This window comes from Anolis carolinensis, chromosome 1 (genome assembly GCF_035594765.1).
Source record: "Anolis carolinensis isolate JA03-04 chromosome 1, rAnoCar3.1.pri, whole genome shotgun sequence".
NCBI lineage: Eukaryota > Metazoa > Chordata > Lepidosauria > Squamata > Dactyloidae > Anolis > Anolis carolinensis.
Genome location: NC_085841.1, coordinates 123,656,965 through 123,672,290, shown reverse-complemented (window position 1 = coordinate 123,672,290; position 15,326 = coordinate 123,656,965). Strand labels below are relative to the sequence as shown.

Here is a 15,326-nt window from a genome sequence, read left to right as displayed (position 1 = left end):
CCCCCTCCTCAAGGCCCCTCCCAAACTGGGGCCCTCTCCCCGAGGCGCGAGGTCGCGGTTTGGTGGGATAGGTCTGATGAAAGCGACGGGTTAGATCAGGAGCATGGACTGTGGAGGCGTCTTCCCAAGAGCGTTCCTCAGGGCCAAAACCCACCCAGTCAATGAGATATTGTAGGCGGCGGCGGTGAAAGCGAGAATCCAAAATGTCCTCAACCTCGAACTCCTCCTCCCCATTCATCAAAACAGGAGGGGGGGCCGGTTGGTCTGTATCAGGTCGCACACCATCCGCCGGAAGGAGCAGGGAACGGTGAAACACTGGGTGAATGCGCATTGAACGTGGAAGTTGGAGTTTGAAAGTCACGGGGTTTAATTGCGCCACCACTGGATAGGGGCCAATGAAACGGGCATCTAACTTCCGGCAAGGGCGGTGGGAGGGCAGGAAGCGAGTGGACAGAAAAACCCGATCTCCTACCTTGATTTCGGGGCCCGGCTGGCGATGTTTGTCAGCGTGGCGTTTATAGTCCTCCTTGGCTTGGTCCAGTTGCTGGAGCAAAAGTTGTTGCACCGCTGTGAGTTCCTGCAGCCAATCCTCTGCTGCGGGAACTTCTGAAGTTTCAATGACAGGGGGGAAGAAACGTGGATGGAAGCCGTAGTTTGCAAAGAACGGCGTTTCTTTTGTAGAAGCTTGAACTCCATTGTTGTAGGCAAACTCAGACAGTGGTAACAGAGAAGCCCAATTGTCCTGTTGGTAGTTTACATAACAGCGAAGATACTGCTCCAAAGTGGCATTGGTGCGCTCCGTTTGCCCATCTGTTTGGGGATGATGAGCTGAAGATAAGCGAGAGTCTATGCCCAATAGTTTTTGTAGTGCCTTCCAAAAACGAGAGGTGAATTGAGATCCACGGTCTGTGACTAAACTCTTGGGCAATCCATGTAGTCTGAAAACATGTTGAAGAAATAGATCCGCAGTTTCTTTGGCCGTGGGGAGGCCTTCACAGGGAATGAAATGGGCTAACTTGGTGAAAAGGTCCACCACCACCAAGATCGTGGTGAATCCACAGGAAGGTGGTAGGTCAGTGATGAAATCCGCGGAAATTATTTCCCATGGGCGAGATGGGGTAGGAAGGGGGTGTAAAAGCCCTGAGGGCTTCTCCCTTCGTATCTTGGAGCGCTGGCATACTGGGCAGGTGTTGACATATTTTTCCACATCCTTGCGGATCTTGGGCCACCAAAAATCCCTTAGGATCAGATGCATAGTTTTAAATAGTCCGAAGTGTCCTGCTGGTTTGCAGTCATGACACAGACGAAGCGTTTTTTCCCTGCCCGGTCCGGGTGGGATATAAACATGATTTCTATAGCAGAGCAGCCCATCTTTAAGCGAAAAGGGAAAGTGCAGACCTTGGCGAAGTTGGTCCTGCGCCCAGGCATCTGCTTGCTGACTAGCCCTGATTTCTTGAGCACAGATGGGTCCTGGAGTAGGGGAAGTTGAACCAATGGGAATGGATTTGGTGTTCCCCACCGTGAGCGTGGCAAAGTTCTCGGGTTGTAACAGTTGGGATTCAAAGGTCTCCTTGCGTCCTGCAGCGTATTCCGGTTTACGTGACAGGGCGTCTGCTTGCTTGGTTTGGGCTGGGGTCACATAATGGATCTGGAAGTTGAAACGTTCAAAGAATAAAGCCCAACGTTGCTGCCTCTGATTTAGTTTGCGGGCAGTTCTTAGATGTTCTAGATTACGATGATCAGTGTGGACTTCAATGGGAAATTTGGCCCCTTCTAGCCAATGTCTCCAAGTTTCAAAGGCTGCCTTTATGGCCAGTAGTTCTTTTTCCCAAATGGTGTAATTCCTCTCTGGTGTGGTTAGTTGACGAGAATAAAAGGCACAGGGATGGAGGTGATCTCCCACCGGTTGTAAGAGTACAGCCCCAATTGCCACATCAGAGGCGTCCGCTTGCACCACAAAAGGGGTTCCAGGATTTGGGTGCTGTAGAATTGGCTGGGAGGTGAATAGTTTCTTTAGTTGCTGGAACCCTTTCTCTGCTTGATCAGTCCAGCGGAAAGGCTGCTTTCCACAGATGCAGCTAGTGATGGGGTCGGACCAGCGGGCAAAATCTGGAATGAACTTGCGGTAATAGTTCGCGAACCCCAAGAAACGCTGCACCTCTTTCTTGTTAGTTGGCGCCCGCCATTCCAATACTGCTGAAACCTTGGCTGGATCCATGGAAAGCCCTAGAGGCGAGATGCGGTAACCAAGGAAATCTACCTCTTGTAGATCAAAGGCGCATTTTTCCAGCTTGGCATAAAGTCCATGATCCCGCAATCGTTGTAACACCATTTTGACGTGGTTCTCATGTTCTGATTGTGATCTAGAAAACACCAAAAAATCGTCCAGGTAGATTATCAAGAACCTGTCTAGATAGTCCTGAAAAATGTCATTGACAAAATGCTGGAACGTTGCGGGGGCTCCGCATAAACCGAAATTCATAACTCGGGACTCGAATAATCCGAATTTGGTCTGGAAGGCGGTCTTCCACTCGTCCCCTTCCCTGATGCGAACTAAGTTGTAAGCCCCCCGAAGATCCAGCTTGGTGTAAACCTTGGCTCCTCGAAGCCGATCCAGTAGATCCGAGATTAAGGGCAGGGGATAGCTGTTCCGCTTGGTGATATTGTTCAATGCTCTGTAGTCCACCACCAAGCGTAGTTCCCCTGACTTCTTCTTCACAAACATCACTGGGGAGGCGGCTGGGGATTGAGAGGGTCTGATGAATCCCTTGCGAAGGTTTGTCTCTAGGAATTCCCTGAGAGCTTCTTGCTCTGGTTCAGTCAGGGAGTAGAGATGCCCTCGCGGGATCGGGGCCCCCTCCACCAAGTCAATGGCACAGTCATAAGGTCTATGTGGGGGTAATTTTTCGGCTTCTTTCTCATTGAATACATCCCAATACTCGGAGTACTTCTTTGGCAAGGTGATGATGGGCTCGGTGTCTGTGGCGTGGCATACCTTGGCTACGAGGCAATGGTTTTGGCAGTACGGTGAAGCAAACTGCAGTTCTCTGTTGGACCAGGAGATGTTAGGGTCGTGGAGAGTCAGCCATGGAATTCCCAAAATCACAGGGAAATGGGGGACCTCGGTAACAAAGAAGGAAATCTCTTCCATATGTTCCCTTATCCACATCCTGGTGGGTTCCGACCACTGACTTACGGGGCCCGTCTTGAGGGGGCGGCCGTCTATGGCTTGCACCACACGGGCATTCTTGAAATCATGATATTGTAATCCCAGAGAGTCGGCATACTCTCTATCGATGAAATTGTTGGTAGCTCCAGAGTCTATCATGGCGTGGATCATGACGGGTCCCCTTTTTGCTGACCATAATGTGACCACGAGAAGGAACAGGACCCCGGTTGGCGGCTCTTGGATGGATTTTTTGACCGGGTTGGCGAGCCTCTCTACACCCGGTCGTTGGCTTCCCCCGCCGGCTGTGTGCCAGTCGGCTCAGACGTCTTCGTCTCCGTGGAGGACGCCGCCGCAAGACGGGCGGCAGGCTTCCCTTTGGCTGGGCACTCTCTGGCGAAGTGGCCCCCGTTCCCGCAGTACCAGCAGAGGTTTAAGCGTTGACGACGGGCCTTCTCGGCGGCATCTAGTCTGGGACGCACATTGCCCAACTGCATCGGCACCTCCTCGCCTCCTCTGGGGTATGGGGTTGGCGGTGGGGGTCTCCAGACCGGACGTGGCTGAACGCTGGCGGGAGCGGGGGGTTTTGCCCCGGCTCTACCGCCCTGGCCTCGAACCCACTGTTTCCTGTTGGCAATCATGACTTCAGCCCGTAAACATTGATCAATGAGTGCCTCGAGGGTCTGGGGAGGATCCACCTTGGAGATTTCTTCCAGCATTTCAATGTTGAGACCCTCCCGGAATTGTCCCCTGAGGGCTACATCGTTCCAGCCGGTGTTGTGGGCCAGCACTCGGAACTCGGCTATATACTGAGACATAGGTCTGTCTCCTTGGAAAAGGCGACGGAGTTTGTGACCGGCTGCCTCCAAATTGTCCTCGATTCCCCAAGTCTCCTTGAGGTGGTCCAAGAAGCGTTGCGCTGATCTTAGGTGTGGAGAGGCTTGGTCGTACAGTGCCGTCGCCCAGCTGGCCGCTGGCCCGTCTAGAAGACTGTAAACCCATGCCACTTTGATGTCTTCTTGGGGAAACTCGGCAGCACGGGCCTCTAGATAAGCTTGACATTGGCGACGGAAGACATGAACCTTAGAAGCTTCTCCAGTAAACTTGGTTGGCAACGCCATGGCCGGAAGACGAATTCCGCGTTCCTTCAAACCCCTTATTTCTCCATCCTGTGCATTGAGCTTATCACGGATTCGGTCCACCTCATCCTTGTCGATGGTGTAGGTAATCGGCTGGCCGCTCGGCCCAGGTACGACTCCGGTAGACATTCTGGCCGAGGTTAATTGGTGCTTAGGGTGGCGGAGTCAAACTGTCAAGACCCAGGCTGCAGAGCACCAATAACCATACACAGAGGCCAGAATCTATCTAATATCTTTATTGAAGGAATATATAAAGTTAATAAAAACAAGTGTAGAAAATAGTCCAGAATTAGACCTTTCAGGAAAGGTCAGAATTAGTCCAAAAAAGCAATGTCCAATAAGAAATATTAAGGTCCAAAGTTGTAATCCAATAACCGAAACACTCACTTTGCCAAGCAAAGTGAGGGGAGATGACAAGGTCCTTTAGTCCATGAAACTTGAGCGAGGCTAGGAAATAACTTGATACTTGAAACAAGGCTTGAACGTGGAACAAGGTAACTAAGAACAAGAACAAGGTCCGTGGAATAACTTGATAAAATCCGTGGAACAAGGCAAGGATTGATCCTGGGAAACAAGGCAAAGTCCGTAGATAAACAAAGGCTGGGAAGCAAGGAGAAGGCTGGATAGCAAGGCAAGGCTTGAGCAGGAGCGAGGCTTGAATCGGAGCGCGCTGTCCAGACACAACTCGCTCCGTAGGCTGACGAATTGACTCCGCGAAGTTACTACGCGGGTAAAACACCTAAATAGAGTCTAACTTTCCCGCCGAAGCAGTTCTCTGGGAATCAGAACCGAAAGCTAAACTCTGAGACCAGATGTGAGACTCCCCAAAGATTCTCACGAGAAGCAGTCTTAATTGGCCACATTCTTAGCTGCAATCCTCGCACTCCTGCGCGAAGCTGATTCCAAACTTCTCTGTTGTTTACAAAACTCCCGGCGCAAGAACACGGGAGAAGTAGGCTCTGGGCTTGTTTGACATACTTCTGGGAGACAACTTTCTTGCAGGTGCAAGGTTCCCAGATCTGCCTGGGAAAGATCTGGCTGAGAAGAATCCAGTTCAGACTGGGAAGGTAAAAAACCCAAGTTTTCATCTTCATCAGGAATTACAATGTCCTGAGCAGGACTACAAGGCCCATGGGTCATCACAGATGAGGCTGTTACTGAGAAAAAATCCATTGTGGCTTCTAGTATATTAGAGAACTGCCATCCAATCCCCAATATCCCTTATTTGCTTGCTTACTTGCTTATTGAATTTATAAGGTATTGGAGCATATGGTGGCCTCCCAGCTCCAGGGTGCCTGAATGAGACAGATTATCTCGATCCATTCCTTCTGGCTTCAGTCCTGGTTATAGCACAGAAAGTACATTGCTTGCACTGATGAATGTCCTACACTGGGAAAGGCAGGGAAACAGTGTGGTAGTTTGTTCCAGTTGATTCTGCTGAACCTCTTCATACAGGGGTCCCCAAACTAAGGCACACAGGCTGGATGTAGCCCTCCAAGGTCAATACCCACCCCCACGCTCTAAACTTTAGACTTAGAGCCACTCTCAGTCTGAAACCACTTGAAGGCACACAACAGTAACAGTCGTAATTAACTTGACTCTCTCATCGGTCAAAAGCAGGTCCACATTTCCCATTGAAATACTGGTAAGTTTATGCTGGTTCAAATGGTTCTTCGTTTTAAATATTGTATTGTTCTTTCAATTATTTTTGGAATACAAATAAAATATGTGTAGTATGTATAGGAATTAGTTCATGTTTCTTTTCAAACTATAGTCTGGCCCTGCAACAGTTTTGAGGGAACGTGAACTGGCCCTTGGCTTAAAATGTTTGAGGACCTCTGATCTATGGTAACCTGGAATGGGACTAGAGGACTCTTTTTTGCAGTGGTAGGTAGCATTGAAGAAATTCTGCTCAGCCCCAAATTGTCAGCTTGTGAGATTCTCCAGGGTTCGGTTTTGTCTCTGGTGCTGTTTAATATCTATATGAAACTGTTTAGAGAGGTTAACTAGAGTTTTCAGGTTCAATGCTACTAATATACTGACGATAAACAACTCTTTCTTTTCCTTTTAACCATAAAGAAAGCCATGTTGGTACTAAACTAGTGTCTGCTGTCATTAATGGAATGAACAAAGAAGAACAAATTAAAGCTCAATCAAGACAAGATAGAAGAAGTGTTCTTGGCCAGAGGAAAGATAGATCAGGGAATAGGGATTCAGTTTGTGCTGGATGGAGTTGCACTCCCCCTTGGGTGACAATCTGAGCCCGCATGTCCATCTTTCAATGATGGTCAGGGTTGCATTTTCTCTATGAAAAGAGAAATAGCAGATAGGAGACCCTGGTGGCGCAATGCATTAAACCCTTGTGCCGCCAGGACTGCTCACCGAAAGGTCAGTGATTCGAATCCGGGGAGTGGGGTGAGCTCCTGTCTATCAGCTCTAGTTCCCCATGCAGGGACACGAGAGAAGCCTCCCACAGGATGGTAAAACATCAAACATCAGGGCATTCCCTGGGCAACGTCCATGTAGACTGCCAATTCTTTCACACCAGAAGTGACTTGCAGCTTCTCAAGTCGCTTCTGACATTAAAAAAAGCAGATTGCCCATTCCTGGAGACATCATGTCTGGCAGGAATGGAAAATGCTTGGGTTACATCTCATTTGGACTACTGTAATGCACTGGGGGCGGCGACGGCCGACAGGGAGTTCTGGCGTGGACTGGTCCATGAGGTCACAAAGAGTCGTAAACGACTATGCGATTGAGCAGCAATGCACTGCATGTGGGGCTGCCTTTGGAAGCTATTTTGAAACATTCATTGGATCCAAAACTCTGTAAAGCACTGCTTACACTGCATTCTTGAAACAACCCTGCTAAGTATAAGTAATCCGTTGGCCTACAGTTTTCACAATCCCTGAATTAGCATGATAGTAACCATGCTGTTTGGGGAATTCTGGGACTGTAGCCCAACAAATTAGTTTTCAAGACTCTTCCTCTGGTTATTCAAAAGTTTTGGGCTCACTTTACATAACAACCCATCTGATGCAATTGCCACAAGCCTGCGATAAGAATGCGTTTAATATGGAAGTGTTGTGTGCAATGCTTTCCCAAAATAGAACTATATGCTTCAATTTTCTGAAAGAACAGCCTTTTCGAAAGCTTGTCAGCACCAAAACATAAACCATAGTAGTTGTGTGCACAGCATGGCTTATGCAGAATGTGCTTTCAAATGGGAACAACCTGCCACAACATAGATGCAGTTGAGCAAAGGGATTGTGTGAAGTCTCTCTTGACATTCAGATAAAGTTATCAAAAGGCTGTGTGTTTTGCCAGTGATGAAACTTGCATATTGCCTATCTACAGTTTTCATTTGGTGGCATCTCTTCTAGTTGCGTAGCAGATCCTACAAGCTTTAGGAGCAGTTTTTTAAGGGGTGGGAAGCAAGAAACTGCAGTGAAAAGGGTAAATTTTAACCAACATAAACTGATCAGTATTGCAGAAAGAAGCGTGGGCCCTTCTTTTGGCTGATGAGAGAGTCAAGTCAATTAGAATATATTCCTTCAATTCGATTCACTCTTAGGATGACCCTAAGTCTAAAGTTTAAGGTGCGGGCCGGGGAAATGATCTTGGAAAGCTGCATCTAGCCCATGGACCTTGGTTTGGGGGCCCCTGCTATAGATAGTCTGTACTTTCTCAATGGAGCATCACACTGCCAAGTGTACAAATGTGTTTAAATAGTTATGCCCATTCTGTTTCTCATTGCTGAATATACAATATTTTTTTAACAGGGAGATGATGCAAACGAAGTGACAGCTAAACCAAAGAGAAGTTTTTATGCTGCAAGAGATTTGTACAAATATCGGCACCAATATCCAGTAAGACTGTTTTGTGATTTTTCGGCAGTCATTAAGACAGAACTATAAAAATGTTTAGTCACAGGTTTTTTAAAACAATTCTAGTGGAGTTCCCCTCAAATATATAAAACTACTGTGTGAAAAAAAGTCTTGTTAATTTCTGGGGAACAGCCTGCTGCCAATATTTTATTGGTGTTACTGTTAGAGCACAAGTATGTTTGGTTATATAATTTTTGTAATGATTTATTCAATTGTATGGAGATCCAAACTAGATAGAGTGTAAGATTAGAAATAATAATAATAATAATAATAATAATAATAATAATAATAATAATAACAACTTCTTTATTTATATTCTGCCCTTCTCTCCGAGGGGACTCAGAGCTGATTGCAACATATAAACAAACACAGGCAAACATTCGGTGCCTTGTTACAAATGAAAATGCAGTGAAACGCAAATACACATACAAAGGCAAAGGCTTCTCCTTTCACGTCCAGCTCTGAAAGCAGTACTCTGGCTCTGGGGGAGGTGCTCTTCTCTGTTTTCAAATTGAGGAGCCTGCATTGTCCGGAGACACCTCCCGGTCGTGTGGTCAGCATGACTGCTTGGAGGCTTTTTGTCTTTTCCTGCAGAAGCGTTATGTATTTATCTATTCACATTTGCGTGTTTTCAAACTACTAGGTTGGCAGGAGCTAGGGCTAACCATGGGAGCTCACCCATCTCATGGATTTGAACTGCCAACCTTCAGGGCAGCAATTCAGCAGTACAAGGATTTAACACATTGTGCCACCATGGCTCCACCAGGAAATGAGTAGAACTGTATAAACAGCCCTCTCTCACATATATCCGTATGTACTGTGTTTCCCCGAAAATAAGACAGTGTCTTATATTAATTTTTGCTCCCAAAGATGCTCTAGGTCTTATTTTCAGGGGATGTCTTATTCTTCCACGAAGAAGAATTCACATTTATTGTTGAACAAAAAAATGAACATTTATTATGTACTGTACAGTAGTTGTCATCACAAACCAGCATAACCAGACAAACTGTGAATCCTATCAAGAATTTCTTATTACTACCATTATTTCCATGTATATGGTACATACATTTATTGATCCTGCATGCTCTGGTGTTCTGTTCGATGGGCATGCTTCCAAACAAAAACTTTGCTAGGTCTTACTTTCGGGGGAGGCCTTATATTTAGCAATTCAGCAAAACCACTACTAGGTCTTATTTTCTGGGGATGTCTTATTTTAGGGGAAACAGGGTATGTATGAGACCGAGAACAAAGCATCAAACAGTCAAAGTGGCACCCCCCTTTAATTACAATTTGTAATTTGCAAGCTTCTCTTGATACACACGGCATGGACAAATTGCAGGACATTTTATTTATCTGCCATTTTTATTTAAACTACACATTCCCTTTAAGTTTGTTAATGGTCTTTTCCAGTAGACTAGGATCCTTGTACCTGAAATAATATTATGTAAATCCAATGACTTGCAAGGTTGGGGTTAAACCATCTTTCTGTCAGCCTTTCTCCCTCGCCCCAACTTTCAATCGCCATGGCTATTTTGGATAGAAAAAAAACTGCATATCAGCTAGAGAACTAACTTTGGAATGAGATAGCATAATAAAACAAATGTTACATCTTATACATTGGGAATGGCAAGCACTTTAGCAAAACATACTGGGACAGAAACACAAACTGTTAAATAGTGTTCTTACTTCGGGCTGTGCACGTAGTGATTCTACTTTTGATTTTCATTAATTCCTCAAATGTAAATTCTCAAATTCAAAATCTGTTCTTATTAAGTAGCCAAAATAGCATTTTTTCTTTTAATTGCAATTTTTAGTAATGTGCTAAAAGAAGCTTTTCTTGACACACAGGGCATGGATAAATTGCAAGACATTTTATTTATCTACCATATTTTCAAGCTGTAATTTTAGATACAATTTGGATTGGCTAGAGTTCATTTGGGCATTACCAGAATATACTGATATTCTTACTTCTCTAGTATGAGGCCTTTTAAGACTTGATTCTTATGATTTGATTGGCTGACCATGCTTTATATTTCTCTTCCTCTTTGCTCAGCAGAACTTTAAAGATCTGAGATATCAGAATGATTTGTGCAACCTCCGCTTTTACAAGAATAAAATTCCCTTTAAACCCGATGGTAAGTGATCCATGATGTTGTTGTTAACATTGTATATGTGTGTGTAGGTGTGCTTTCAAGCTTGTCAGCTTATGACACAAGATTTTTTAGGCAAGGAATATTTAAAAATGGGTTTGACCATTCCTTCCTCTGAATGTTTAGCCTAAAGCACCTGGTATATATTTGTTGGCGGTCTTCCAACCAAGTACTAATCAGGGCTAGTCCTGCTTAACTACCAAGATCCCGTAGAGTCTGGTGCTTTTAGGATTTTTAGGTTACTCTTGCTTCTGTATTTTCACCAAAACAAAACATGTTCTTGTCATCAGCCAGTTATATTTGACCCTGACTCATGTCATATATTCCCTTGTGGATGTGTTGAAAGGAAGGTAGTTTAGGGCAGTGGTTCCCAAATTTATTTGTCCTACTGCCCCCTTTCCAGAAAAAATACTACTCAGCGCCCCCTGGAAAGGGGGGGCATGGCTTAAAGGGGTGGGCGTGGCTGTTGCTCAAGGGGGCAGGGCTGAGCCTCTCCCCTAGTCCAAGATGCAGGGCGGGGAGAGGGAGGGGGAGGTGGGTGGGGCCACAAATGGGCGGCCAGGACTGGGATGGGCGGAGTTACTGAGGCAGGGCTGAGCTTCTATCCCTGTCCTGCAGCACCTGCCAGGACACGGGGGGCAGGGCTAGAGGAGGGGGCGGGGCCTCTCCCCAAGTGCCTGACAGGGATGAACCTCTATACCCCGCCCCTGTGTTCTAGCAAGCGCCTCAGGGGAGGTATACAGAGGCTCAGCCCTGTCTCGCGCTCTTGGGAAGAGGCCCCGCCCCTGCCCCTAGCCCTGCCCTTTAGTCCTAAAAGGCCTCTCAGGAGAGAGGCTCAGCCCTGTCTCAGGCACTTGAAAGGAGGCTCTGTGTCCCAACAAGTGCCTCAGGAGCGGTATAGAATCTCAGCCCTGTCTCGGGCTCTTGGGAAGAAGCCACGGCCACTCCTCTAGCTCCACCCCCTGTGGCCTAATAAGTGCCATCACCGCCCCCCTGGATCGCTGCAGCGCCCACTTTGGGAATCATTGGTTTAGGGGGTAAAGGTTTTTTCCTGATGTTGTCTAGTCATGTCTGACTCTGGGTGTTGGCGCTCATTTCCATTTCTAAGCCAAAGAGCCAGCATTGCCTGTAGATGCCTCCAAGGTCGTGTGGTCGGCATGACTGCATGGAGTGCCGTTACTTTCCCGCCAAAGTGGTACCTATTCATCTACTCACATTTCATGGTTTAGTACCATCAGATAATTTAGTATACTTATCTGCAAAGATAGCTTAGTTACATGTAGCATAATTTTGTTTACCAACAGATGCTTGTTATGTATTTCTAAATACTTTGGCATCTTGCATTTTTGCAACTATTTTATAGGTGTTTACATTGAAGAAGTCTTGAATAAGTGGAAGGGAGACTATGAAAAATTGGAACACAATCACACTTATATACAGTGGTTGGTAATGTTTAACTTTTCCCATTCTTTTTTAATAAATCTGATCAAACTGGATTCATGTATTGCAAACCTATGTGTGTCTGTTTTTCATGCAGGCTTTTCCCACTCAGAGAACAAGGGTTGAATTTCTATGCAAAGGAATTAACAACATATGAAATTGAGGTAAAGCTCTAAATTCCCAATAAAACCTTACAGTTTGATTGATCTTCTCTGCTTCACAGGCCTTTTACAGTACTATGAATTCAAGTTAGCTGCCATGGTAACATTCTAGGGAATCCTAGGATTTGTAGTTTGAGGAGTTACTATAGCTTTCCAACAGAGAAATCTAAATACACTAAATCTCAAATCCCAGATTTTGATAGGATGAATGGGCCCCAGATCTATGCCAGTCCTGAACCAAAATGACATTTGAATATAATGATATTCAGTGGTCATGTTGAACATAATTATGGGGTTGTAGAACATTAAAATGGTAGGGTTGATTTGATAGGTTTGCTGTGTGGGAGATGTATATATAATGTCTTTTTTGTCTCCTTCTAAAAATGTATTTATAGGAGTTCAAAAAAACAAAGGAAGCAATCCGAAGATTCCTTTTGGCTTACAAAATGATGCTGGAGTTTTTTGGAATAAAGCTTACAGATAAAAATGGAAATGTAGCACGTGCTTCTAACTGGCAAGAAAGATTCCAGCACTTGAATGAGTAAGTAATTACCAGCAACAGATACTTTGGAAGAAGTTTCTGAGGACTATATCATGCAGTCCTCAGTGCAATCCCACCCCACAATCAATTCATTGGGCTATCATGATTATTTCATCTCCAATTCTCATGGGTGTATATAGGCTGTAATTGCTCAAATCACATGGTCAATCCCATTCTGTAGCCACAGTATCATTTTGCATCCATCATTGAAATTTTGGATTTAATGGATGTCTCTTTCACGTACATGCTGTGTGTGTGTGTACACATTCAAGTTCCCTGTTGTCTTACAGCAACTCCATGAATTTCTTAGGCAAGGAATACTCAGAGGTGGTTTGCTAATCCAGAGGTGGCCTTGTATTCATTGACAGTCTCCCACTGAAGAACCAACCAAGGCTGACCCTACTTAACTTCTACAGTCAGACAGGACCTGGTGCCATTAGGAGTTTTAGGCTGGTCCAGACGTGACATACATATGTGGATATTGAATTATTTCAAAGGCAAGATGACAGGGCTTGGCGGGAAGGCAATATTTTGTTTCCTACACTTTATGGAAGGATGACATTTGTATCTGATATTATTCTGATCCAATCCTGAAAATCTTTGTGAATGTTTATGTGCATTTGCACACAAGAGAGAAATACAATCCAGAAGAATGTCAGGGAAAAACATGCAGATAGAATACTGTCAGTTATCTATTCGAATATATTTTCCTTTTCACGCTTTAGTCTGAGTACTTTATATTTTATTAACCTTGTCAAGTTTTAAAAAGGCACTGGATATAGAATCTAACCATGTTATATAACTGTGCTACTTACCGTATATGAGTTGGAGAATGGGATTATCCGTTATTGGAACCATGGGACCATGCCAAAAATAATATACTCATGAAATTCTCCATACTCTGTATATACTGTCCAACTATTTCATTTGTTTTTTAAATGTCCCGGTTTCTCTACCCTCTTTCCACTTTTTCCCTTTGCCTTCAGCTTACTTCATTTGATGCAAACTGACTTCAAAATGAAAAGCTTGCACTCAATTAACTCAGGAGGGGGAAAGAAGAGGAGGAGAAGGAAAAAGAATTAAGCCCTTAACAGTAGCCTCAGGCAAAAGCAAACTGCTTCAGCCTCTTCTACCTTGTGTCCTTCCTTATAAATAACTTTTGTCCTCTTGACCATCTTTTGATGTTGCCTGGCCACCAGTGCCTTGGTTTTCATCTCTAAAATATAGGAGGGTGTATATGTTTTCACATAGCTTGTGCATCTACCCTGAGTAACTATGTAATTCTTATTCCCTCCTTGCGTGCTTGGAAACATCTGAGAAACATTAAATGTGACAGCACAAGATAAGTGCTGGTGCATATTTGAGATGTGCTTATGTTTCAGCTGAAACTACACGTCAGATTGGGAGGGGAGAATGAAGCCAGTCTTCTTACATATTATTATCAACTTGTTTATAGCCATCTTTTCCCCACAGCCAACATTAAAGATGACTCACAAATTAAAACAAATATTGTCAAGGACAGAACGCCACGAGATTCAAAGTAACAGAGTTTATTAGGTTACAGAACTCAAAACAAGCCCGTAAAACACAAGGGCCAGGCAGTATTTGCCTTTAGGAGCAAAAAGGGGCAAAATAAATGTTCAAAAGATAAACCGGATTAAACCGGAGTTTAATCCGGGTAAAAAACAAACTGCTTGCTTCAGCCTGAATATAAACAAAACGAGAGCCAAGAACAAAAGATACAAAGAATGCAGCTAATTGGCAGCAGATTCCTCTCTGCTGCCAACACAGTGTTTACAGTAACTTGCGTCGCTCCCACACACACACAGCAGACAGGATTTCCAGCACGAACAAATCAGCCAGGGAATGCAACAGTAGAGTAGACCAGTTCCGTTCCGTAGTTCAAAGCCAGAAGCAGACGTTTGTAGTTTTCCCAAGTCCAAGAAGGGGATGAAGCCAAGCCGTGGTCAGTTCAGTCCGGGTATTCAAAGCAGGAGATGGCGTCCGTCAAGAAGACGACGGAAGGTCAAGCTAATAAGAGTAAGCACAGGTTTGCACAAACAAATGCCCACACAATCCCTCCCGCCGTCTGACCCTGGATTCCAATCAACTTACGTCTCAGCACAGGAAAGCACACAAGTCTTCAGGGAAGCGTCCCACACACACACGGATCCCAAGCGTTTGCCCAGATTACCTTGCCCAACGCAATTTGCAATTGCTCTCAAGCCCCATTTTATGCCAGTTACAAATCTTCATCACTGTCAGCTGTCCTCCTTAACCCGGGCGTTTCCTCATCACTTTCCTCGTCAGAGCTGGAACACCTCTGACTACGCCCAGCAACATCTCCAGCTGTGGATCCCGTCCCATCCCTCCAGCTAAGCCATGGATCTGATCCTGAAGGTCCCCATTCATCTTCTGCCCCATCATGGCCAGTGGCACCCAATTCCTCCCTTACCCGAGTCCAATCCATCTCATCCTCCTCCGAGCTAACCTGCCCCTCCTCCATTCTCTCCGTAAACCCCTCGAAAGACTTTTCATCAGATGGTGCTGCAAATATGTCTCGCAGTCTTTTTCTCTCTCGCTCCTCGAGAGTATCTGACTCTCGAGGAGTCTTACGCCCACGCCTGTCAGTAACAGAGCCACGAGGCTCAATCATAACACATATGGCTAAAACATACAAATGGTTAACATAAAAATGTTTAATTAAAAATCAATAACATTAAAGCCAATTTAAAACCTGAAATTAAAAATAATAAAAAATCTGTTTGAAAACAGTGCAGTGCCCTATTAAAAATTGCTTCTTTAAAAACTGCTCAAAAGCCTGTCAAAATACAAAAAAAAA

General features: G+C 45.0%; 1 protein-coding gene and 1 long non-coding RNA gene across 5 annotated transcripts in view; one reads left to right on the top strand and one right to left on the bottom strand.

The window, feature by feature from the left end:
• ogfrl1 (opioid growth factor receptor like 1) overlaps positions 1-15,326 on the top strand; it is a 200,572-nt gene that overhangs the window by 13,301 nt on the left and 171,945 nt on the right. Inside the window, exons 2-6 of one of the 4 annotated variants that reach the window (XM_008118953.3) lie at positions 8,088-8,174; positions 10,249-10,327; positions 11,706-11,784; positions 11,880-11,946; positions 12,339-12,484. The exons of 1 other annotated variant lie outside the window; for it this stretch is intronic. In XM_008118953.3, the coding sequence (XP_008117160.3) occupies positions 8,088-8,174; positions 10,249-10,327; positions 11,706-11,784; positions 11,880-11,946; positions 12,339-12,484 (458 nt within the window). Of the gene's footprint in view, positions 1-8,087; positions 8,175-10,245; positions 10,328-11,705; positions 11,785-11,879; positions 11,947-12,338; positions 12,485-15,326 lie in introns of all 4 variants that reach the window. 2 more of the 4 variants (XM_062981965.1, XM_062981974.1) reach the window with 2 other exon arrangements.
• LOC134299350 (uncharacterized) lies at positions 14,019-15,263 on the bottom strand. Its single transcript, XR_010006538.1, has 2 exons — positions 14,600-15,263; positions 14,019-14,515 (listed from the first exon to the last, which is right to left on the bottom strand). It is a non-coding gene; the product is annotated as an uncharacterized LOC134299350 (long non-coding RNA).